Consider the following 27,117-nt stretch of genomic DNA (forward strand, 5'->3'; position numbering starts at 1 on the left):
ATAAATCACCTAGTATTTAAAGGAAAGGACTGAATTTAGAAGTTAAAGGCTGTAATTCTATATTCACATTCACTTCAGGAGTAAGCCCCATTAAACTCAGTGGAACTTACTTCTGAGTAAACATGGCTAGGACTGCACTGGACTGTGAGCAGACACAGAGGCAAACTCCCCTCCCTTTCTCTGCCCCCCCAACTGTTTATTTTAAGAGGCTGGAATCCTAATGATTCTTACCTGAGAGTAAGTCCCACCAAACTGAATGGAATTTACTTTAGAGAAGGCATGGGGTTAGGATTGTACTTTAACAATGTAAACAGTCCTTGCCTAGCTCTAGCTTCTCTGGCAGAACACTTGCTTTTTTTTAGGCAATCCTAACTCCACTTACCTGTGAGTAAGCCCCATTGAACTCAGTGGGATTTACTTCTGAGTAGACATTTTCCCTCCTTCCTTCCCTCCCTCAAGCACATTGCTAGCACAAACAAGCTCCACTCCACTTACCTGGGAGTAAGCCCCACTGAACTCAGTGGGATTTACTTCTGAGTAGACATTTTCCCTCCTTCCTTCCCTCCCTCAAGCACATTGCTAGCACAAACAAGCTCCACTCCACTTACCTGGGAGTAAGCCCCACTGAACTCAGTGGGATTTACTTCTGAGTAGACATTTTTAAAATTCAAATGTGAATCCGGCTAAGCTCTCTCCTCTCCATTTTTCCCCGTCCTTTCCTCAAACTCACTCATTGCCAGCACACCGAAACACTGCACTCAATGGGACTTACTTCTGAGTAGACCTTTTAAAAATTGCAGTGACTCCTTCAAAGCTCTCCCTGCTCCCCGTTTTTTGCCTCTTTCCTTCCCTCAAGCTCATTCGTTGCTTCAGGCTGGTCTCCCTTCCCTTCCATAGCCTCCATTTTAGTTTTACTCTTCTTTCCCGCTCCGTGGCTCCAGCAACTGACATTCCTTCAGCCCACTTCTGATTGGCTGCTGCTGCTGCTTGTAGGAAGGCTCAGGCTGTCCGCGGAGGGGCGGGGGGGGGGGGGAAGAAACTGATTGCTGACTATCAGCTCCACGGATACAGCATGCAGGGAGAATCACCACGTGAGTAGAAGAGGGTTTTTTTCAGGAGGCCTGTACACGTGGTGACTTTTGAAATCACCTACACTCTTTCTCACGAGCAGCTGTACCCAGGTACAGGGGGCTTGTACCTGGGTACTGAGTAACGTGTGAATACCCCTTATGGCATAAGCTTTTGTGGGCTAGAGTTATAAGGTATGTGAAATGTTATCTTAAGTTGTCCATTATTTTTATTGGGTGTAACTTGCAATGTACCAGATTTAAATAAGGCAGATTTAAATAAAATTTCACAGTTATGCTGCTTTGTAAACAGTGATACAAATCTGACCACAAAACCATGTTATTTTTCAGTTAAATAAGACTATTATTTTCACTTTGCCCCCCCCCCACAACCAAGCTTTGTATATCGCACTATATGTTTGCATACTTTTATCTATAGAAGAATTAAGTAGCCTCAAATAATACCTTTCTTATGACCAGCTTCTGTACAGTTTGTGAAGTTTGTGAGGCTAATTGCCCAGTCTTACACAAGTCTTCTCAGTAGTAAGTTCCATTGAGTTCAAGTTGAACTTAAACAAGTGGGTCTAGGATTGTATCTTAAGTAGGGAACTGGACATTCTGTCTTCCAGTATTGTTCATTTCTATACCACTGCTTTGGTCCACCCTCACCATCACAAAAACAAAATAGGAAACAAATATTCTATGCCTATGGCTGATTTGTAGGTTAGCCAGATTAAAAAGAAAAGAGGACAGTACTCTTACATCTTTAAGAGAGGTGTAGAAGAGGAGATTTCCTAAAAGTTTGCAGCCTAAGACCTGCTGACATTTCCTCTACTATGCAATTTTTAAAAGTGCAGTATTATTTATTTATTTGACTTATATCCTGTCCTTCCTCCCAGAAGGAGCCCAGGGCTATAAAAAGAAGTCAGCCTTATCTTAGAAGTCATTAGCTTCTTGAATTCTAAAAGCAGATATGCTAGTTATTACATCATTTTTACAGTGACACAGAAAGAGTTTGCACTGAATAACTATTCCAGTGCTAACTAAATATTATCTGTGTTTCAAAATTAAGTCCATTAACATCAATGGGTCTAATCTGAGGTTGAACAGACAGAGGTATTATGTGTCCAGAGTTCTCGTGCTCAGGAGGTAGGAAGACGGCCAGTTCTGGATGGGGTTGCACTGCTCTGGAAGGAGCAGGTTTGCAGCTTGGGGATACTTATGGTTCCAACATTGTCATTGGAGGCTCAGGTGGCCTTAGAGGCTCAGAGTGCCGTTTTCCAGCTCTGGCTGGTTGGCCAGCTTTGGCCCCTTGACTTGGCCACAGTACTACATCCTCTGGTAACTTCCAGATTGGATTGTTGCAGTGTGCTCTGCATGGGGCTGCCCTTGAAGACAACTCAGAAACTTGAACTGGTCCAAAATGCAGCAGCCAGATTACTGGCTGGGTTTCCCTTTAGAACACATATAATCCCTGTTCTAAAACAGTTGTGTTGGTTGCCAGTTTGTTTTAGGGCTTAATACAAGATGCTCACGCCAGTGTTTAAAGCCCTTAACAACTGAGATCCCAAATATCTGAAAGGTCGTCTCCTTCCATACAGACTTCTCAGGTGCTGAGATCAGTAGGGTGGGGGCTTTTAGTTCTGTTACCCTCAGAAACTTGGGTGGTGGTGGCTTGGAAGAGGGCATTCTCTTTGGTGGCCCTGAAGTTGTGGAACTCCCCACTGAGGTGCGTCTGGCAACTTTGCTGTAAAGGTTTAGGCAAATGATGAAGACACCTCTCTTTACTCTGGCCTTTGATACCTGAGACATTTTTTGGGGACCCACCCTATTTGGGGAATTTAGGTTGTTTTAAAATTGTTTTTAATGTCATATTTTAAAATTGTTGTAACCTGCCGTGGGACCTTTGAGTGAAAGGAGGGTAATAGATGATTATGATTATGATGATAAGTCACCCAGTGAATTTATTATACTGTTAATTTTACCAGCTGCTCAAGAGCTGAGGGGTTTAAGGGTTTTCAGAAGGTGAAAAAGCTTGGATCTGGAGGGCAGCCTTCAGGTAAGGGGTCCCACCCTGATTAATATTTGTGGGTTTTGCATTTGCTCCATCAGCATCCTAGGCGGGCGGATGCACTCTACGTGGGGAAAAGTTTTTGGTTTGGTTTTAGGATTTCATTTGTGGGGGAGCATAGCCCTTGCATGACAGGGAATTTTAAGTCGGTAGTGGGAATGGAGCTAGTGGTGCAGGAGAAAATAGATAAGGATAATTTTATTTTATTTTTAATTGTTTTAAATTTTTAAACTGAATTTTAAATTGTTTTTTAAAAAGATGTATTTTAAATTTGTATGTTTGTTTTTAATGTTTTTAGTTACTGTAAACCGCCCAGAGAGCTTCAGCTATGGGGTGGTATATAAATAAATAAATAAATAACTTTCTTATTCTGACATAATTAGTTCAACAATTTCTGCCATATCTTTAAAACTAACGTAAAGTAGAATTTTAATTAATTTTCTAAGATGTTGCTGTGCAAATTCTTGCAGAACTTTTAAGATTTATAGCAAAGAGTTGCAGGTGTTTTAGTTCTGTCATTCAAATAATACAACAGTAGGGATGTTGGATTTCAAGGATAATCACATCACAATCATTCCTTACTTAGTCCAGTTATTTTCTTCAAATAAGGTTGTCTCAAGGCTGCTGTATACTCATGAAAGAAATTTGCTGGGTTTGCATATCTTTCAGTATAGATTTTTGTGTACCTACTTATAGAATTATATACAACCTATGAAAATAGGTCTCAAGGCAATGTACATGAGTGTAAAAACATTAATGCAATAAAATCAAGAGACTACAAAGTACAGCTGATAACTCAGAGGGTACCATTGACAAAGTCAGCAGAATTAAACTTTGGAAAAAGCTTGAGTACACAAGTACATTTTTGACTAGCACTTGTTAGAGCTACAAAGAAAGAGAAGAAAACCCCAAATTGCTGAGAGAAAATGTATTTCTTGGGAAAGCCCAATGCATTTTGGCCTGTGACATATGGGGCCTTGTCAGGGGCTATAAAGAAAGACAGTGCACTATGTTAATATATAAAAATGGACAATTATAATTCACACCAGAAAATACAGCATTAAAATACAAGTATTTTGAAATACTAATCATTAAGAAAATATTTTGTAAATACTTACATAAAATTGTCTGTAGTGATTTTTAGTAGCAAAAATGCTTACATTTTTAATGACAACTAAAAGGAAAACTGAATGCATGCAGATATTATACATTGCAAAGCCTGCAATTTTAGGTGTTCCTAATTTGCTATCACATATGACCATAAACAGAGTGTAAGGATGGGATCACCTGAAATGGTTTCAAACTACAAAAGGAGAAGTTCTAGTTCCCCCTTAAACCCACTAGAGGTCAGAGTTTTTAATCCTAGTATCCATGCAATCTCTTTTCTTAGCAGAATTCTCTTATTTTCTGTGTTTAATTCTTCTCAGACCTGAAACCTGAAGGTTTCTTAAATGCTCAGCTGAAGGGGCCCATGATCCCTTATTTCTGATATGTTCACCTATGCATTTCTTAACATTTTTAGAAGTTTTTCCCACATAGAGCTTCCAACCGGTACTTTGAATGACATAAATTACACAAGCAGTGTTACAGGCGGAAAAGTGTTTCAAATTGTATCTTTTGCAAAAATGGCAGATTTTTGAAATCTGTCCTTGTATGTGAGTCTACAGTAAACACAATGACCACATGGGTGGTGCCCCTTAGGTTTATTTGTACGTGGTAAGATATTGGAATGAGATGATTTGTGATCCCTAAATTTGCTTTTAATCAAAATGTCCCTGATATTCCTGGTTCCATAAAATGGCATCTACAGAGAAGGCCTTCCCACACTGTTGCCACTTACCAAGATTGTGGCACAGTCAGGAGGGCCACCCTAGCTGAATGCAGTGATGAAACAGGGCAGTAAAGAGAAACGTGTTCCTGCTGGTATCCTGGTCCCAAGTTGTTCAGGGCTTTATAAGTTAAAACCAAAACATTGAATCTGGCCCAGTAGTTAATTGACAGCCAGTGCAGTTCCTTTAGGACAACTGTAATAGGTGTACAATAGGACACTCCCCTGAGTAACCTAGCTGCAGCATTCTGCTCCAGTTGCAGCTTCTGCACCAATTGCAGCTTTTGAACCAGCCTCAAAGGCTGCCCCTTGTAGAGTGCATTACAGTAGTCCAATCTGACATGAATCACAATGACTGGACTATCCCATTTCAGGAATGGGATCAGCTGGTGTACCAGCAATGGCTCGTAGAAGATGCTACTAGCCATTGTAGCCATCTTCCAGGGGGAAAGATTAATCACAGAGTCCTCCCTGCATGCTTGCTCCTCTAGCAGGAATGCAATCCCATCCAGAACAGGCACATCAGTGACATCACTCAACTCCTGGACCCATGACAGGATCTCCCATCTTTTCAGGATTGAATTTCAGTTTATTGGCCCTCATCCAGCCCATTAGCACATCCACCCAGACACTGATTCAGAACCTACATGTCCATGCATGGTTCAGGTGTAATAGAGAAATAAGGGTATAGCTACAGATTTTGAGGGTGTTATACTACACTCAGTTCCATGCCTCCTATTTAATGCCTGTATTTGACCTCCAACTTAACCTGTCATGGCTGATGTGATGTGGAATGGAAATTTTTCCAGTGCTTTATTTTTCTGTGGAAAATGTTCCATTTCATAAGTTTCATTAGTAACAACGAATGGATGCTAGTTGTAAATTACACAGCCACGAGAGTGGCTGTATACTATAGCCAGTGTGGATTTTTCACATTCCGCAATGTTAAATTGAAAATACCCCCATGCCATTCTGATGCTTCACATAAGCTCATTTCAAAACAAAACCTTACAAAACATATAGTACTGAACTCAGAAACGCCTGCTTAACACCCCTGTCAATTTTCATGGTGATACGCAAAACAGTCAGAGAGAATTGAGAGTTCAAAGTCTAAAAAGAGAGAAAAATCCCTCAGCCCTTTTGGACTTGTTTCTGTGAGAGTTCTCATGATCTGTTGAAATTCATTAAAAATCAGCCATGTTCACAGAATACCTGTAATCCTAATACTGACCTTGCCCCATACTCTGACCTTCATCTTCTGCAGTTTAAAAGTAAAAAAAATGCCTGGCTGATTTTTAATTAATTTAAGCAATTTTGGCTGGAAGCCTATGATAACACGGGGCATGCTCAGTAAGAACCAACTGTCAAGTGTTCTAAAAGCCTCACAGCTGCTGGGCTTGGCAGAGGGCCACACCCACACCAGACTTGGCTTTCGTTTGAGATAGTCATGGCTTCCCTCAGAGAATCCTGGGAAGTGTAGTTTGTGAAGGGTGCTGAGAGGAGACTGCTATTCCACTGACAGAGTTTCAGTGGCCAGAGAGGCTTAACAGTCAGCCACTCTGATTGAAGGTCTGTGAGGGGAAGAGGGCGTCTCCTAGCAACTCTCAGCACCCTTCACTAACTACACTTCCCAGGATTCTTTGAGAGAAGCCATGACTGTGAAATAAAAGTCTGGTGTGGATGTAGCCAGGGACAGCTTTGGTTTAAATTTGGGTGGGAGGCTACATGTGCCTGCTGTAGAATAAAAAGGTAGGGGAAACGCTGAAAAGCAATGATACTGTTCACCATGTTTTCCTTTTGCTCTGTGAAAGACCAACCCAAATTGTGTTTGCATTCTGACAAATTTGTATGGCAGTCCAATATCTCAGAGAGGAGGTCAGGTCTCTTGCTCCCCTGGTGCATTCACTCTAGCTGCCCAATTTCCCTGCTTTTTAAAGTTTGATAGAAATATCTGAGGGCTATAGTTACGTTCTTAAACCGCAAGGTTTTTTGCCTATTAGTGAATATAATTATTAAGCAAACATGGCAGTTTCAAAGATTTTAGCTCTATTTACTAAATAGTTTTTAGGGCACCAGAAAAAAATCTAATCCAATCAGAAAATTTCATAATTCAAAGTTTTTCAGAAAATACTTCAGTATATGGCTAAAGCTGCAATCCAATACACGCATACCTGGGAATCCAATGGAGCTTTCTTCTAAGTAGACATTTATTGGCTTCCAGCCTATGTTGCCAACGAATCCAATTTTTTTATATTTACCACAGGGAAAAAAGCCTTATGCCTAATGCCTAGAGGGCAAAAGGAATAAAATTAGATTTGAAAGTAGATGTGAATTTTTTTAACACTTTAAATTTTCAAGTGTTTTTGTAACCCTTTTGAACGTTTAGTGTTACTATACTCACACTTGTAGCTCACCAAGGAACTAAGGTTGGCAAAGTGGAAGTTATTTTTTTTTATTTGCAACAAATTTATGAGACAGGTTTGGCTGAAAGACTGATTGGCCAAAGGTCACCCAGTTGACTTAGGCTCATAAGGGATTTAAAATGTTTAGTGTAATGCAAGACTTTTCTTAAGCAGCCACTTTAGTATGACTTGCACTATTTAGGTTTTTTAAAAATGTTCCTTCATGAGAGTAGCTAATTTGACTAGACTTGCAAAAGTTATCCAGTGTTAGAAAAGGATATCCAATGTTAGTCATACATGAAGTAGGGATGAAAAGATCTGTCAGTTTCAGTTCTCTCAGTTTCTCATTTTTTCCAATCTTAAATTCAGTTCTCTGCATGTCTGCAGCAATTTACATTTTTTTTAAAAAAAAACTCATGAAAAGTTTCCAGCATTTTAATGCAAATTTATCCTAATAAACACATTTTTGCAGGCAGTTTTGACAAACGTACACATTTTTGCAAACAATTTCTCATCATATAATGCATTTTTGCATGTTATTTTCCCTGTATATTTTTATACATACTTTCCCCTTAGATAAGTGTTTTTGTAAACATTGGATGGCAAACTGAATTGCAAAATTTGATCAAGTGCGAATTATGAAGGATCACTGTATTATGGTTCTTGCATTGTTTTGGAAAGTGCAAATTTTATAGATTTGGCTTGGAATGCAAGCTGAAACTTATATCTTGCCCATCCCTAGAGTAGGCCCATTAAAATAAATTGATTTAAGTAACTTAAGTTCATCGATTGCTGTGGGTCTACTCTATGACTTAGTTGGATATCAGAATAATTGCCACCTGCTGATTGCAGTAGGCTTTTAAATCACAATTTTGAAGTTATATTTGTATCTAATGGTGGCTTTGCCTTAATGGAAATCACTTCTACAATGCAGGATGCTTGATATTTCAAACCTGAGAATTGGGAGAAATTTCAGAACTGAAAGCACTAGGGCACAGAGGGCTGCAGTAGTTAGTCAACAACGGTTGACTAATAGTACTAACAATACTAACTTACTTATTAACAATAGTAAGTCTTTTTATTTTCATTTTTAATGAAGTATTTCTATATTGCCGCATTGCAAAATAACAGGGTGGTGTAGAACACTAAAACATCATTAGAAACAATACAGATAATCATTAAAGTAGCTGGCTTATCTAAAAATTAAATAGCTTCAAAGGCCTATTGGCATACAAAGGTTTTCAAAAGACTCCTGGAAGTCAAAAGCAATGGTGCCTACTGAATCTCTACTGAAAAATGCTTCACAGCATGGACAGGCGGCACTAAATGCCAACTTCTACTTGTAGCCAGTCAGGCCTCTCTTAACCCAGGGGACAACTAACAGTGCTTGTCCAGATGATCTTAGTGACTGAACTGGGGTGTAAGGGCTCAGGAGGACGCAAGTTGTTCAAACTTTGTATATCAACACAAGAACCTTAGACTTGGACTGGTAGCATATGGGCAGCCAGTATAGATGTACCATGTGCTGTTGGCTATCTGCCTCCATTAGCAGTCTTGTTGCTTCATTCTGCTGTAGCTGTAGCTTCAGGACTGGGCAACACCACATAGAGTGCATGGCAGTAATCCGCTCTCAAGATTACAAGTGCATGGACTATTGGCTGTGGTTAGACTACCAGACAAAGCAGTCAGGGGCATCACTAGCCGGGTGCAGGGAGTGCAGACCACACCAGGGTGACACCATGAGAGGGGGGTGTCACCAGAGCCGCCGCCCCGCCCCTAGGCACCAGGAAGCAAGGCAGATGGATGGCAGAGAGCTGACCTGTACGTGCGGCGTGCACGCAGCACGCTAGCATGTGAGGGAGGCGTGAGCGCCGTGAGGGAAGGGCTCCGGGCGTCGTTGCAGTGACTGTTAGGCTGAGGCACGTGAGAGAGGCGTGAGGGAAGGGCGCGACGGGGCCTCTACTCCAGCGGCGTTGCAGCCCGTTACCAGGCAGGCTGGCTAGGCTAGATCCCTGCTGCACTCTCGTCTCTGCTGAAAAGCTTTCTGCGCTGACTCGCTTCTTGCTGGTAAATCCAAGCCAGAGAAGAAGGGGGGAGAGGGGGAGAAGAGACAAAAAGGAGGGGATGGGGAAAAAAAAGAAAGATAGAATGAAGAGGGATGGGAAAAGAGGAGAAAGAAAAAGGACTCCGGGGAACAAGGCAGAAGGAGCCGAAGGAAGGAAAGGAGTCCAGGAAAAGTGAAACTTTACCGTTGGAAGCGAAGCGAGTCCGGGCGAGGCAGCTGAGGGCGCGGCTCTGCCTCGGAGCGGGAGCCTCCGGCGAGCGACTTCCTTCTCCCAAAGTCTCGCCTTTCCCTTGCCACGGGTATTTACGGGGACCCGTAGCTGCCGCAATCCGTTCAGTCGCCGCCTGCCATCGAGGGGTGGGCAGCGCAGCACCCGGGCAGCACCTTTGCAAGCAGCCGGGTCCTAGCGACCCCTTGACGGGTCCGGGGGAGGGCAGTGTGGGATGAGGAGCCGGGCACGCTGGGGGGGAGGGGGATCCTTAAGGGGAGTCTCTCCCTCTCTTTCCCTCCCACCTACCCACCCACCCGGGGGGAGCTGAACCCACCCACTTGCGCTGTCGCCACCTCCTGTCTCAGGGCACAAGCCCAGCCCTTCTGGCTCTCCAATACCCTAACCCTCCGCAGGGCCTTCATCTTGGAGCCCATCCAGGCCATCGTTCTAGCCGGCAGGGGGTCCTGTGCCTTTAACAGCCACAGTACAGGCAGAGGTGCAACAGGGAAAGCTTTCCCGGTGCTGTGTCCCCAAACCAGGGAAAAGAATCACTTGTTGATTTCTGCCTGTTGCTCAGCTGATGAAGCCACCCTTGGGTGAAACAAAGTGGCCTCACACTTGTGGTAGTGTGGCCCTTTGTGGCCTGCTAAACAGTCCTGCCTGTGGTGTGTGTGCCCTGAGGGACACAGCAAACTACCTTATACTCAGACCATTGGTTCATACCATCTAGCTCAGTACTCTTCACACTGACCGGCAGCAGCTCTCCAGGGCTTCAGACAGTGGACATTCCCAGTCCTACCTGGAGATGCTGGGGATTGAACCTGGGGCTTTCGGCATGCAAAACTTGTGCTCTGGCACTGAGCTATGGACCCCCACCCTGCAAACCTGTGCAAGCTCCCATGAGCTCCTTGGAGGAAGGGTAGGAGCTGGATGCAATAAGGGGTGGGATCTTCTGCAGTAGTTCCTTCTTGTTAGGAACAAAGGAAGCTGCCTTGCACGAAGCCATTAGGCCATCTAGCTCAGTCTTGTCTAGTCTGACTGGCAGCCTTTCTCCAGGGTTTCAGGCAGGAGCTTTTCCAGCCCCACGTAGAGACACCGGGGACTGAGCCTGGGACCTTCTGCGTGCAAGGCAGATGCTCTATTGCTGAGTTACAGTCCTCATTTTCCTTTGTTAGGTGGATTGATGTCCGGGATGCTCAAATCATGTTTTATCAAAGGGAGTAAATTCAGAAGTGCAGGGTCCCTTCTCGATAGACACAGCCATGCCCCTCCCCCCTTTTTTGCTGCTGGGTTAAAGCCTTCTCCCACAACAACAGAAGGATCAAATAAGCACGAAGGGAGAGAGTGTTTGCTACTGCAAAGAGTCTTCTCAGTGGCTGACTCACTTCCTTTCATTCTGATTGGCTCCAATCAGCAGGAAAGGACAAGGAAGCATGTTAGAAGAGTCTTCTCAGTGGCTAACACATCCCCTTTTCATGCTGATTGGCTCATAAGACCCTGGAGACAGACATAGGGACCCTGCTGAGACCCTGCTCCCAAAAAAGTAAGGAGTCTAAGACCCCCAAGACTCCTGACAACAAGACCCCTAGAAGTGAATAGTCTGTGGACTTGAGGGCTCATGCAGCCCTAGGCCTAATTTCATGCAGCCCTTCCCTGGGCCCAGCTATTTGTCAGAGTGCCTCCTCCAATACCAACCATCCTGGGCTTTGCAGTTTGGTTGACCTGGGCAGTGTCTAGAAAACGAAAATGGTGGTTCCCCCCTCCCCATTTATCTGAAAATCTCATAAATTGGGTAAGTATATATATTTCAGGTTTTTTTCCTCTTGTATGCAGGAGTCAGATCCTGGGTAGTGTTTTCAAAACCTTCCCAATACTTGCTTTTGTGGGGGTAAAAGCATGCTAATCCCATATGCCCAGAGTAAATCCCATTGAATTCAATCGGATTTACTTTTGAGTAGACATAGTTATGAATGTGCTGTAAATTAATGGGACTTTTGAGTGAATGTAAAAAAGAATTGTGTTTGTGTTCTATTTCTGTCCCACCTCCAGTCCTATTTTAAAGCAAGTACTACAGTTTTTATTCTGTAGGAAACTAATACTGTTTTTTTAAAAACTAATACTGATTTTTCTGCAATGACCAACTGGTTTGACAATAAACTATTATATGGGCTGTATGTATTTATACATCTTCAGTGTGTGTATGGAGTCTTTCCAACAATCCCTTTAAAATCCAATAACCATAAAGCAAGAATAAACAGTTGGAAAACAGCCTAAAGAGGCATGATTCTGAATTTTGGGTTGGGTGAATCAAGTTTATTTATTTATTATTTGATTTATATCCCGCCCTTCCTCCCAGTAGGAGCCCAGGGCGGCAAACAAAAGCACTAAAAGCACTTTAAAACATCGTAAAAACAGACTTTAAAATATATTAAAACATCTTTGAAAATATTTTTAAAAGGTTTAAGAAAACATCTTTTTTAAAAAAAGAAAAGGCTTAAAAACATATTAAAAAACAATTCCACCACAGACTCAGACTGGGATAAGGTCTCAACTTAAAAGAACAAGTTGAAAGAACAAGTTCCTTATCACTTAAGGCTGTAGTTCTCTGCACACTTCCCAGTTTGAGTAAGCCCCATTGAATACATTGGGACTTGCTTCTGAGTAAACAGACATCAGATTGCACTATAAATATATTTACAGATTGTGTAATTCATAAACATATTTGAGAGTCATGTTTATATAAATATTTCTTCATACTGTGTCCCAATAAGTATTTGATTTCACACTATGGTTGTAGATGATTTTTTCCTCTACATTTTAAGTGTGCCCTTCTTCCTGGGGGTGGTCATGGTTCTCCATTGTTTTCATCCTGAGGGGAAGATAGGCTGAGAGATGGTGAGTAGCACATTTAAGGTCTCTTCACCTCCCCCCCCCCTTTTTATTTGTATTTCTTTTATATTTCTCCAATATCTTCCCCTGGCTGTTTTTATGTATTTTAAATATTTTTAGATTAAATAAATAGGAAATCATAATTGTGAACCTCCCTAAAAGCAATTTACCTATCCTTATGTTTTGGCAAAGTGATGGTGTGAAGGCATGCTGGTAGAACAAGAGACCATGTTTGAGGCAAGTTATAAGGTGTTTGAGGACTTTGTCACACATTACTTTTTGAGACCTGTAGATTCATGCTGGAAAGAACACGTGCACGTATTGAATGGTGGCTTGGGTGCTGTTTTTTCAGTCTACGCTGCATGTGTGGGGAAGGTGATACATCATCTGGCAGCTAGCTTCATAACGTGAGAATGAAAAACATTTGGATCACCTTTCACTTGTTTACTTTTCTCACTATTGAGACTACTTCATATATTACTTTTTCATACACAGAAATTTAATCTTTGTATAGGAAAAAGTATTTTGTAAAATATGAAGGACAGTGGCTGCCCAGTCAGTATAACCACTGTACAAGATCTACTCAGCCACTGTAATTACCTTTTTGTTTTGAGTGCCCTTTTGTCTGGGTCTTGGTTCAGGTGTGTATCCAACTGTGATGTGCTTATGGAAGGGGTGTGCAAATAGTGCCCCCCCCAAGTGTGGAGGCTTGGACAAACATTGTGTTATGGAAAACCAAAGTCTGTGTGAAAGTACATATTTGGGAGTGCCATCAGTGTAATCCTAAACACATTTAATAAATAATATCGAACTTGCACATCACAAAATATATTACGGTCATGTCCATAAGCACCAGGAGTGTAGTCGCCCAGGGGGTCTTAGTCCCTCTGCTTTTTTGGTCCCTATGTATCCAAGCATCCTACAGTCAGCATGAAAAGGGAGTGTGTTAGTCACTGACAAGAGTCTTCTAACATGCTTCCTTGCCTTTCCTGCTGATTGGAGCCAATGAGAGTGAAAGGAGGTGAGTCAGCCACTGAGAAGACTCTTCTCAGTTGCTAACGCTCTCCACTTAGATGCTGATTGGCTCCTAGAGATGTTTGTTGTGAGAGAATGCATTAACAAAGATCTCATTCTTAATCCAGGAGCAAAAAAGGGTGTATGTAGCTGCAACTATCATGAAGGGACTCTGCACTTCTGAATTTTCTACTAAACAACTGATAAATACCTATGTAACTTTGTGTCTGGAGACTTATTAAGAATCACTTTCCATAATTGTAAGGAGGTATGTCCACACGCATGCATCCCAGGCACCTAAATGAGGGGTGAGAGCAGCATAGGGACATAAGCAGATGTCTTATACCAGGGGTTCCCAAACTTCTACATAGACCACTTGAAAATTGCTGAGGGTCTGAAAGTATCTGAAAATTTACTATGGGCATATGCAAGATAATTAACTCCCATTAGTGATAAGAGCAAGAATTTGGGCTGTGCGTATGATATTGTAATTTAAAGGTGTAATTTTAATTTTGCTAGTTGTTTGTGTCACTACTATTGTCATTGCATTCAGTGATATATGGGAATTACAATTTACGAGTAACATTAGTACAAAAAACATTACTAAGGATTCTGTATGGTCTGGTATGGGAGGAGGTCCATGGGGGTGACACCATGAGTTACCGCACCGGGTGACACCAACCCTAGTGACGCCCCTGCAAAGCAGGTAGAAGGCACTTCTGGCCACAGCAATCACTTGGGCTTCTAAAGGCAAAGGAGTGTCCAGGAGTTTCCCCATGTATTTCCAAATATGCATACAGAGGTTTGCATCCTTATACTAAGGATGGTATTCTACTAACCTGTCTAGCTCAAGGATTACCATTAGCACAACAGGACTTTCCCCTGGTGAGTACACCACACCTTCCCCAAATCTTCTCTGGAGGATTAGGGGAATCCCTAGAACAGATTTGGAGGGGGGAGCGGTGAGCAAGCAAAAATCTTTGCACTGGCAGAACTATGTTCTTAGTGCTACGTTGAATACAGCCATAAGCCTAGAATTCCTGTTCATTTCAGTGGTTTGACGTGCATGGGTGGCATCTAATATTTCTATGGAGAATATATAGGCAGTGAATGCTTGTTCTTCTCAGAATAGGGTCTTGTGCAGTATAATGTATGCACTTCAGATTTTAAAGCTACATGACTTTTTTCCCCATTTTTTGTCAGCTTTCTCCCTAACTGTTGCTTGGTTGGTGGTATGGTCCAATGAAATGCTTCTATGAATATTGCGAGATATGGCAGGTAAGATAAGGTTTAAAAAAATATTTTTGTTAAATATTTTTTTGGGGAAAGCAAGAACAGTAGTTTACTGGTCTTTCTGTACTTTCCATACATTTGTCTTTTTAATTTGTTTACATATTTTACTTGTTCGGTTATGTAAAAATTATGTTATGCAGCATTATCGCATGTGGCTTGCATGAGGTTGTGATCCTGCTTTTTATTGCTGTCTGTAAAATGTAGAGATGACCTTGCAAAATTTTGTGACTTCATTTTTTATTTCTTATTACTTGTTACATTTTATCATGTGCACCTCTCTTTTCTGCCCATTCTCTTTCCCAGATGGTGTAACCCTGGTCTCCTACTTCCGGTTTTCTCTATTTGCCTTCCCCTTGGCACCTTATGTTATTACCAACTGTATTAGAAGGACAGAACTGAAGAATGGTTTTTTTCTTGCTTAATAAAAGAAATTACTTGATAGTTCAGATGGCTTAAAATATTGGACTATTGATAAATAATGTGTAGAAGTAGGTATAGTAAGTTTGTTTGATCCTTCAAGGCTCAGCAATTCAGACATTACTTAAAATTACAGTACAGTTTTGGTTATATTTACAGTAAATACAAAGAGTTATGTATTTATTCCATCTTTCCATGGCACATAAAATGTGCTACATAAAATGAACCAACACTGATACCTTGACATTTTATGTGCCTTGAAGAATACTGAATCTAATCATTCATGGCACAGTCTTCAACCAGGTGATTTTCCAGCCTCTGAGGATGAGCTTTGCATTTTGAGGTTTCATCTCCTCCAAAAAACTAATACTATAAAATTTGGTTAGCTTACTCTTTTTTACTTAGAACACTGTCCAAAATTAATCCCTCTGTGTGCGTGTGTGTGCTTTGTGCCTTCAAGTTGATGACTTATGGCAACCCTATGAATCAGCAACCTACAATAGCACTTGTCATGAACCACCTTATTCAGATCTTGTAAGTTCAGGTCTGTGGCTTCCTTTATGGAATTGATCCATCTCTTGTTTGGTCTTCCTCTTTTTCTACACCCTTCTGTTTTCCCCAGCGTTATCATCTTTTCTAGTGAATCCTGTCTTCTCATTATGTATCCAAAGTATGATAACCTCAGTTTCATCATTTTAGCTTCTAGTGATAGTTCTGGTTTACTTCGTTCTAACACCCAATTATTTGTCTTTTTCACAGTCCATGGTATGCGCAAAGCTCTCCTTCAACACCACATTTCAAATGAGTTGATTTTTCTTTTATCCACTTTTTTCACTGTCCAACTTTCATATCCATAAATAGAGATCGGGAATACCATGGTCTGAATGATCTGCATCTGTGTTAGAATTGCTTATTATATTTTTTAATAATGTTTTTAACCCTTTTTTAAAGTTGTTTTTTTAAAAAATGTTTTTAATGCTGTTTCGTTTTAATGTATTTTAAGATCTGTTTTTATGATGTTTTAAAGTGTTTTTAGCGCTTTCTTTGCCGCCCTGGGCTCCTGCTGGGAGGAAGGGCGGGATGCAAAATAATAAATTAATAAATAAATAAATTTGTTTCTTCCAAGTATTTTAAGAGCAGCTTCCTCCTCGCATTCTAAGATCTCTGGTTTGTCATCATAGTTCCTTCATGAATGAATCTGTCATCCTTGCATCTCTTTTATATAGTTCTTCAGTGTATTGCTTCCATCTTTTATTTCATCTCAGTCAGTGTATTCCCCTGCTGATTATTCAACATCCCAACTCTTGGTTTAAAATTTCCTTTCATTTCTCTAATCTTTTGGAAATATTTGAAAATTAATCCCTAGTTTTGCTAAATTAAAGACTGCCACGTTTCTCTTTACTTCTACTCCCTTACCTACCCAGGAAACCTGTCTGTTTCATTTAAAGAATAAGAGAGATGGTTAAAAGCTTGGCCTTAATTTCTCAGAGATTGAGAGCAACCATTGCCTTTTCTATCCCTGAATCTAGGTGTGTAACCTGATAATTTGTAGCACCTGGGAGAGACTTAATCATCCTGCAATCTTTATGTTGGAACAAGGTCTACCAGCTGACCTCATGGCTACAATATCAGTCTAATTTTTTAAAAAATATCTCATTCCCTTCACTCCCTGCTTTGCATAACATCTTGCCTGATGAGTTCTGGAGAATTTGAAATCTTGCCAGACTTTTGTAAAATTTGAGTTGCCTAATAATGGTGTGTACCTAAATCTGGATTTTGATTTTTTCTTTAAAAAATTGTGTGTATAGATCAGGTATGGGGAGCTTCTTGTTGTCCAGATGTTGTTGGACTTGAACTTCCATCAGCTCCAAGTAGCATGGCCATTACTCAAGGATAATGAGAGTTAGAGTACCAACAACACCTGGAGGGCCACAGGTTCCCCACCCTTAGTGCAGATACATAAAAATGGGTGAGTTCAGCTATAATATTACAGTTTGGTTTGCTATGATGTGAACGAGGCTTATACTCAAATTTTTCCTACTTTCTCCCCTCACTTGCTCTTAAGTTTCTCTTTCACTTCTGATTTAGTTGCAAACCAGAGCCACTGCATTCAAACCAGACCAACTATGTTTTGCTTCCCTTGATGTTGGTCCAGAAGCTGCAGCTGGCGGTGCAAACACTCACTGGGGCAGGTTATTGACAACATGTTTACCCACTACAGAAACAATTGCACTGGCTGCCCATTTGCTACTGGGCCAAGTTCAAGGTTCTGGCTTTGGTGTACAAAGCCATGTGCAGCTTGGGCCCAGGATACTTGAAAGATTGTCTTACCGCTTATATACCCAGTCGATCACTACGCTCTGCAGGTGAGGGCCTCCTGCAGATACCATCTTATCAGGAAGTCTGTTCCGCATAACATAGGAGCTGGATCTTTAGTATTGTAGCACCTACCGTTGGAAATATTAAATTAGACAGGCACCACCTCTGTTACCTTTTAGGCACCTACTGAAGACTTTCCTCTTTCCACAAGCCTTTTAAGCAGAGACTATATCCCGTTCTGTGTTGGAATTTTTTTTTTTAAGTGTCTTGAAGTTTTTTTTAAGTTTTAACAAGTTTTTAGATTCTTTGTTTTAATATGTTTTGAAGTCTTTTGTTTTTTTAAGATATCTTAGAGTGTTTGTAGTGGGTGTTCGTTTGTTTTGCCACCCTGGGCTCCTTCTGGGAGGAAAAGTGGGATATAATTTTAAATAATAATTCAGAACTGAGGAGAGAAAGTATGCAATAGGAGCAGGGAATTTATAAGCCCAAGGCTTATTCAAATTGCATGAAATCATGGTATGATGTTACATCAGAATCAACTGTATGTGTGTCTGTGTGGTCACAGATGATAGAATCACTGGTGTGTCCTATTGGCAAGAAATCTGAAAGTAGCTGTCATCAAACTTGATTACAGACTGATAGTTAAAGTCATACACTGACTGATTATGTCAAACTTTACTTTGGTTTTCCAGGTGGAATAGTTCCATCTCTATCAACAAAATTTTTAGACGTAGACCTGAAGATAACTGATGTAAACTACCATCCAAAAGAAATTATTGTGAAATTTCAAGGCAGATATAACACAGAATATGACTTTGACTATCATATATTACAAAGTGAAATACAGCAGGTATCAAAAGTGAAAGACAGTGTTGGGATTGGCGAGTTTTGTTTAGTAGAAGACTCTACTTGTGGAGAATGGTACAGAGGACGAGTAGTACAAAAGAAGAACCACATCTGTGAAGTATTTCTTATGGACAGTGGGAAAATACTGGCAGTTCATGAAGCCCGTATTGCTTCTGCCATTGATGAGTTGTTTCAGCTTCCTCCAAAGATGGTTTGTGGGATTTTTGCAAATATACTTCCACTTGAAGAAAAATGGGCTCCAAAAGCTTTGAATTACTTTTCATCCTTAGTAGATTTGCAGATTAAAGGCCATATACAAGCCATTCTACCACACCAAACATTTCTCCTTGATGTGCCAAAAATCACCAGTGATGTGGTTGAATTAAAACTAGGAAAACATCTTGATGGTGATACATTCCGTCTTATTGTAGAAATGTTAACTGAATTGCCACAAGAGCCCCTTTCTAAACAAATGCCAGATTTACTGCAACAGAAATACACAAGGCCAGATTCTGCATTATGCAGTGATCGAATTCATCCGGACGTACAACCAATTCTGAATAGCCTTCAGCCACTTTTAACTGTTGGTTGGATAGAGAAAGTAAAAATATCAGTGGCAGTTAGTCCTAGTAAATTTTATTGTCAGTTACTGCGATACCAGGTGGACCTGGATAAATTGACAGCAAGCATGTATTCCTTCTATAAAACTAGCAGAGAAAATGTTCCGTCGTGTGACAATCTTGGAGTCCTTTGTGCAGCAAGACGAAAAAATGGTCAGTGGCAGAGAGGAGTGATACAACAGCTACTTTCTGATAACAAAGTAATGATTTGGTTTATGGATTTTGGCAGCTGTGAAGCTGTGCCTTCTAGTAGTGTTTTGAAGCTTCAGCCAGAATTCATTTCAGTGCCTAGGTTTTCATTTCCTTGTGCACTTTCATGTCTCAATGACCAGGATGAAGCTATAAGAAATAATCAGCTAAAAGAATTTAAGGAGGCCCTGTTAAGACAAAGTGTTGTTTATGCCCGCATTGATCTATTTAATGCTGATGAACATTTGTATTATGTTACATTGCATAAACACGAGTCTGGAATGCATTGTGAATGCCTACCTCAGGAAAGTGATGTAGTTCCAAAATGTTACCCATCCTTTAAGACAGAAATGTCATGTATAAGTGGTACAAACCCTGTCTGTGCTGACTCTGTTCATAGGAATGCTGCACAGTCAGGACATTTTTCAGATCAAAAGAACTCTCGTTCAGTGTGCTGTCCTTTAGCCATTCCTTGCAAAAGAGCAGAAATAAAAATAGACTCTGTCTGTGTTGCTTATGTAGTATATGTCTTGAATCCATCAAATTTTTGGGTTCAAACTAATGACCATCTAGATGAATTTGAAGCCTTGATGAAAAAAATTGCGGCTGTGTATGATAGAACTGAAACCGATGGTAAGATTCTAGAAAATCCAGAACCTGGAAAGCTATGCTGTGCACGGTATAGTAAGGATATGCATTTCTACAGAGCTGTTATCAGGGAAGTGGTGGACAGTAGTATTAATGTTTGTTTTTTAGATTTTGGCAATACTGAGACAGTACCACTTTTTGATGTGAGAGTTTTGTTGCCAGAATTTCAAGAATTTCCAGCTTTAGCTGTATGTTGTTCACTTGCTAATGCATTTCCAATTGAGGATATATGGATTAAAAAACAAACTGACTTTTTTAAAAACATTGTGTTTGACAAACCACTCACACTCCATGCCATTGCTAAACAAAACAATAAGTACATAGTTGATGTGCAGTGCATGAATGGCTCAGAACAAACAGATGTTCTCATGCTTATGGTTCAGGCTGGATATGCAGAATATTGGGAAGTAAAGCAAGATCCATTTTTGAACATTGTCAGAGGTTCTCAAATAAAACACTCAAAAGATGTGATACCTAAAAATAATGGTCAGAAGAATGATAAGTTGCTGAAGCCTGTGACAAAAGAACCTGCCATTACTTTCCCACGGTGTGAAAGCATACTTTCAAATAAATATGGAAACGCATCTGGGAAAAGTTATATATTGAGGCCTTATAAAGAGTACCGGTTTAAACCAGGAACTGTATTTGATGTCATATGTTGTCATAGTACTTCGCCAGGTGACTTTTCATGTCAGTTACGATCTATGTTACCTGAGCTAGATAACTTGATGGAACAAATTCAGTTTTATTACAACACTCGAACGATCCCATATGAAAGTGGTCAGCATGCATGTGTTGCGAAACATTCTAAGGATGGAAAATGGTACAGAGCTGCTGTACTTCAACATGTGTCTAAGACTGAAGTAGTTGTAGCATTGGTAGACTATGGTTACCAGGAAAGAGTTTTGCTGAAAGACCTTCAAGCTATTCTTCCAGATTTTCTGGTCTTGGAATGTCAAACATTCAGATGTTGTCTTAATAGAGTCACTGAATCCTTAACATTTGACCCATATAATTGGACTGTGGAGGCATGTAGGGATTTTGAGCGCTTTGTTTCATCTTCTAACGCATTGCTGACGTGTTCAATTTCTGCCTTAATTCTTAGGAGCCCCAGTTGTTTATATAATGTGGTTGACTTGCAGACTCCATTTACTACTGTACAGCAATTTCTTGTAGAATGTGGTCATGCCCAGTTTTGCTCTTTTGAACTCCCAAGATTTTTTATACCATCATTTTCTCTGTACACATTTTATTATTCAACTTTTAACATGAAAATCGGTAATGAAGAGGTGGTGTGTATAACTCATATATACAGCCCTACAAAATTCTATTGCCAGCTAAATAGAAATGCAGATGTTATAGACAAACTGTTAAAAAATATTGCAGAGGTTAGTCAAATGGCAAGCCATACAGACCAAATAAACATTTGCCGTTTATGCTTAGCAAAATATTTTGGAGATGGGCTGTTCTATAGAGCTTTAGCATATCCTGTGGGATCATCAGATTACTTGCCAGTATGCTTTGTGGACTTTGGGAATAAACAATTGGTAGCAAAAGTGGAAATTATTCCTATTCCAGATCATGCTTCAGAATTATTATTCACTCCTATGCAAGCTGTCAAGTGTTACCTTTCAGATCTAAAAGATGCTGAAATTCCAATTGAAATAAATACATGGTTTGAAAAAAATTGCTTGGGGAAAGAACTGAAGGCAGTAATAGTATCTAAAGAATCTGATGGGCAGCTTGGTGTGGAGTTGTATGATAAAGATCTCCAAATAAATAAGAAGATTAAAGAATTATTAAAGCACACACAAAAATATGGTGTCAACCCAAGAATTATAAACAGGTGTGCAGAAAAGCCTGTTGGAGACAAAGATATGGTGCATAAAGTAAAGTTAGGTGCAGTTAAAACAAAAGTTAAACGTGAAGTAGTTCAATGGAAAGGAGAAATAGAAAATGAAACAAATCCTTGCAGTCAAAGTTCTGGAAAAGAAATTGTGATTGATCTGCAGAAACGGTGCATGAGGACTGTAAAGCTTCCAACATCGCTAGAAAATATGGAATTGGTCCTGCAAAACAATCTGGGACAGAGATGTAGAGGTACATATGGAGAGCTTTGTACTGACTCTGATAACCCTCCTCTGGGTTTGAAGGAAATACCTCAAGATAATATGCCTGAGCTGCATATCTTGAAACAAAATCCTTCAGGACAAGAAGTGAGTAGCACTACTAGGCACAAGTACACCAATCTTCCACAACATCACATTCAGTCAGACACCAAAATTTTAGGTTATATTTCGTCTATAACTAGTCTGTCAAGTTTCTATATTCATTATGCAGAGGATGAGAGTAAAATTGTGGAGCTTGCTGAGGAACTGAATGGAGGCCCACTGGTTATAGAACCAGAACCAGATCCTGAAGTTGAGGAAGGCGATACTGTTTTAGCAGAGTATGAAACTGATTGCTGCATATACAGAGCTGTTGTTAGAAGTATTAAGTCAGAAAAATCTTTTGAAGTAGAGTTCATTGACTATGGTAACACATCAACTGTGAGTGCATCAAAAATATACAAGATGGAAAAGGCTTTCTTAAATTTACCAAGGCTCAGCATACACTGTTTTCTTAGCAAAGGAAGGTGTGTGTTTCCAGATAAAAATTGGAGTAGTGATACTACTGCCTATTTTGTTAGTAAAGTAAATAATCAACCACTAATGTTTAATTTTTTACAAAAGCATGGCCAGCAGTGGGAGGTTGATGTGTTTTGTCATGGAAAGTCTATGATCAATGAATTAATGCAGAGAGAAGTCAGTTTAGGTTTACAAAATGTGCATCTGTTAAATCTTGATCAAGACATAAAACAGCTTCCAGCAATAAATGCAGATACTGACAGTAATGAGCAGAGTAAAAAATCAGAAAGTCAAAATGTGTTTGAAGTATTTAAGGCCAGACCTGCGTGGGAGAATCTTCCTAAAATTGCCTACCAAAACATAAAGCCTGGGCAACTAGAAATAGCTGAAATGGGTCATATTTCAAGTGATGGACATTTCTATGTAAAATTAAAGAAGGATGCAGAAATACTGTTGAATTTAAATGTGATGACTGATCAAGAAGCCAGGAAGAACTCCTTGCTTGAAGTGGAAAATATTAAAGAAGGGTTAGAATGTCTGGCAAAATCAAAAGAAACCTTAAAATGGTATCGCTCTCAAGTTATCGAAAAGCATGTGAATGAGGGTCACATGTTAGTTTTTTTCATGGACTTGGGAAAATATGAAATAGTGTCATTTCATGACACACAGGTACTAAGTGACAATATCAAGAGTATTCCCAGGACTGCTGTGCCTTGTAAATGGGTTTGGAATGAAAATCTAGGTGATACATCTTTTGAGAGAGTGGTGGAGATTATAAAATGCCAGGGGATCAAGATCTTATTTTTGAGATACCTAGAATCTGCTTTTGTTTGGGAAGTAGACATTTTAATAGATAGGATTCAGCTTTTGGAATACTTGAATCAAATACCTTACCAAAAGACGTTGGAGAACTGTAACTTACCAATTAATATAAATGTTGACCAAACAATGCCCAAATTGCCATTCAAGCCAAATTCTGTTCCATGGGGACCATTCCAGAATGATAGGTACTATCCTGGGTTTGTCACATCAGTCACTGATCCTTCAAACTTCTGTATCCAGTTAGAAGGCTCATTTAAGGCTCTGAAAACATTGTTCAAGTTACTCTCTGACCTCCCAGAAAACCTGCCTGCTATGCCACAGGAGCTTGTTGTTCCTGGTGCCAGTTGTTTGATAAAGATTGGATCTAGTGAAAAGTGGAACAGAGTTGAAGTTTCTGAAGTCTCCAAACTCTCAAATCTCTTAACAGTTACTTTTATTGATGATGGATTATCAGCTCCCATCCCCATTTCTGATCTCCACAAGCTGAAAGTTATCCCAGAAGAGCTTGCTAAATTGCCTAGATTAACTTATCCTTGCTCTTTGTATGGAGTGTCACCTGCTGATGGAGAATACTGGAGTGATAAGGCAAAACTTCAAATTCAAGAATTTCTTGGTAGAAAAGGTCTCACATTCCAGCTGAAACGGTATCACTGTGGGCTGAAGCTAGAGGCAATTGTATTTTGTGAGAAGAACAATGCAGCAGATTTATTGGTTACTTCTGGATATGCTGTGTATTCTAAAACAGTATCCTCGTTCAGTTCAGTTAATTGTACAGAGCTTCATCCATTGAATTCACAAATTTTGTGTAATCCATCAATATGCGATCAGAATATTTTTGATGCACGGATTGGTTTGCTGTCAGATGAGGAAAAAGAGCCACAAAAGTCAGGTTTCCAAGTAAAATGTACTCATGTTAATGTTTTGAGACAGAGTAGCTCAAAACAATTCAGTTGTAAGAAAAAAAAGTGGCAGAAAGCACGCTTAAAGACTAATGGAAGAAATAATGAAAATCAGTTTAAGTGTGACAACAGCTTATTAAATCAGCGTTATGACGGAGAAAAACAGAGGCGAACCTATCCTGCAGGCATATGGTCAAAAGCAGTACATGAAATGCATGATCTTATGGGGACTGAGCACAAAGGTAGATGGGATGCAAATTTATGAAGAGAGTTGATTACATGGACGCTTCACTACAAAGGTCAGTTTCAAATGTCTCAAAACTACCTCCTTTTTTCCTATATATTTAATAAGAATTAGATCAACTTCAAATTTCAGTGCAATTAAGGCTGGGAGCCAAAGAATCATATACCTAGCTCTCCATGCCCAGGGAGGGGCACTGAATACCGGAATTGGGGCAAGCAAGGGTTAAACTACTTGGCCCATGGCATAATCCTATGTAGGTCCTACCAAATTCCTATACGAGGTAGGTAGGGGTGTGTGGTGTGTGTGTGTGTCCCAACATAGATGTGTGAGGGGACTTGAATATTCCACAGTGGCCTTTCTTCAAACGGCCCTTTAAAACTGTTTTTCTTCCTACAGGCCTTACTTGTAATCAAATAGGCCCTCTGGGAAAAAGTAAAAAGGGTGAGTGGGAAGACATGTTTATGTAGCAAAACTTTTCTTTGTCGCACACATAATAAATCCCTCTCACACACACAAATTCCACTTTGTAGGGATTTAACAGTGATCCAGATCTGACACACAAATCTGGTTTGGTCCCAATACTCTATCCACATAGATATGACTCCATGCAGTTCCAGTGTGAAAGTAGTAGAAACATTCCTGGAAGTGATTATGGGAAGGCCCTACATCTATAAAACATGCCTTGAACATCAGACACAAACAATTCTAGATCAGTTTTTTTAAAAAAACAACACTTAAATTTTTGTGGAAAAATCAGGTATTGAAATTGTTTCACCTGTTTAAAAATGAGGGCATCACTTTACATAAAACAGATTATTGTGGGTCTGTTCTTATGTTTATTTTGTTCCTAATGCATTGATAATTACTTGCTTTTCAGGTAAAGACTGATTAGAAGATTTCTACTGCTGGACTCATGCAAGAAGTAAAGAAAAGTGAATTCCAGATTTTTTAATGGAATTATTTAGTCACACTTCTGTAATCAAAATCCATGAATTTGAAAAGGTTGTAACAAGTCTATAGGGTTAAGCTGGCTTCTTTGTGTTAGGTTTTTCTCTCTCCCTTCCACACCCCCAGCACACATAGTAATATTTTATCAGTGTCCTAATTTGTTTATTCTTGAAATGACATAATGGGAATGGAAACCATAATTATTTCTAGCTGTCTTCGAGCAACATAGACCTGAACAAAGGCATAATAGTCCTCTTATTTAAGAAAATCTCTTATTATTTTACTGTATTGTTGAAAATTATACTAATATATTTAATAGTTATTTGTAACTTTTGTATATGGTATGTGCTGTATGGGCCGGTTGATGTGCTGTATTATGGCAGGCTGTTGCTCAAGCTGAAATTGCTCCTGCAGCAGTCTTAAGGTTGTGTGAGAAGCAACAAGTTTTAGTTCTGACCATTGCTGAGTTTTGTGGATGTTTCCTTCAAGCACATTGTTTTGGGTACAGTGCCTACCAAGAATGTTTACTAACCAAAAAACTTGATTAGGGCTAAATTTCCTAGGAAGGAAATGGAGATGGATTTCAATAGAACTTAATTTCCAAGTAAATGTTTTGTTGTTGAGAATCTAGTTATGAATTACCACACATTTTGGCAATTTCAGTGTGCTTTGTTTTGTTCTTTTACAATCTCCTGCTTAGTCATACATGAGTGAGTCCTAGCAGGCGTTCACTAGATACAGACTTTAGATTTATATGGATGCTTTATATGCAAAACAAAGGGTAAACTCCACAATGTAACTTATAGTATGTGTGTCTGTTAGTAAGAGGGTCTGTTATTAATAAATTAATATTTAGTTAGTAATAAGGGATATTGTATTGGTGAATATTGATTTGAGTTTTAGCTGTCTTTGCCTATTTACAAGTGTAATTTCATATTTATTTTTAAGACATTATTTGCTTTATCATAATGCCGATACTTGCAACCCACAAGTGCATGAATCTACATGTAATAGATGTGAATCAGAAGAATCCAGAGAACCTCATGTGCACCAGGACACTCTGAATTGAACATTTCAACTGTTGCTTCTCATGCCTCGCTACATCTCAATTGTGAAGGTTTCCCAACTTAGTGGAAGGAGTTGAATTGGGAAGTAGAAGTTCTGCTCATTATGCAATTGATTCTGAGTTCCTTTCCCAAGCCTATTATTATATTTGGTCTTCAGCATCCTGATTAAATTCCACAAATTGTTAGTATATTTAAATAAAACAATATGTCTTGTGTGTGCATATGTGATTTGTTTAATGTAAGCTGATTTAAAACTGCTCCCACATGATCAGAACTCACCAACTGGGAATTCTTGTGACAGCAGAGAATAATTAGGAGGTTGGTCCTATTTTTGTAAAGACCTGTATGAACATAAATGGTGTACCTAAAAATTCTGATGTATATTAGGTTACATAAAGTCATCTGAATGCTAGATTGTATTCACCCACTGATTTAACTTGTGTGTGAGAAAATCAGGATGTAGCTTAAAATATGCATATTGTTGAGTGTACTAGAAAAAAAGGATGCCTTTAAAATGTGTATTTTGAGTATTGCAGGATGTGTGTAAACTCTGTATACCTGTTGTTTGTGTAATAATCTTATTTCAGGGATCTAAATGTATTGCAATAGCAATAAATCTGATAAAAGCTAA

At 39.7% G+C, this 27,117-nt stretch overlaps 1 protein-coding gene across 5 annotated transcripts; it reads left to right on the top strand.

The window, feature by feature from the left end:
* The first annotated feature begins 1,025 nt into the window (after positions 1–1,025).
* On the top strand, positions 1,026–27,117 carry TDRD15 (tudor domain containing 15). Of its 5 annotated transcripts, XR_009762132.1 has the most exons (5): positions 9,142–9,435; positions 14,751–14,825; positions 18,269–24,526; positions 24,868–24,912; positions 25,349–25,372. XR_009762132.1 is itself a non-coding variant. In XM_061622693.1 (4 exons), exons 2-3 carry the CDS (start codon positions 14,819–14,821, stop codon positions 24,490–24,492), a joined length of 6,231 nt encoding a protein of 2,076 aa, XP_061478677.1. In that variant the 5' UTR covers positions 1,026–1,091; positions 14,751–14,818; the 3' UTR covers positions 24,493–24,526; positions 25,349–27,117. The 5 variants fall into 5 exon arrangements, 4 of the variants coding, with proteins under 4 accessions (XP_061478677.1, XP_061478676.1, XP_061478675.1 ...); XM_061622693.1 differs by lacking the exons at positions 9,142–9,435; positions 24,868–24,912 and adding an exon at positions 1,026–1,091 and having other exon boundaries at positions 25,349–27,117; XM_061622692.1 differs by lacking the exons at positions 9,142–9,435; positions 24,868–24,912 and adding an exon at positions 1,098–1,262 and having other exon boundaries at positions 25,349–27,117.

This window comes from Rhineura floridana, chromosome 4 (assembly GCF_030035675.1).
Source record: "Rhineura floridana isolate rRhiFlo1 chromosome 4, rRhiFlo1.hap2, whole genome shotgun sequence".
Lineage (NCBI taxonomy): Eukaryota > Metazoa > Chordata > Lepidosauria > Squamata > Rhineuridae > Rhineura > Rhineura floridana.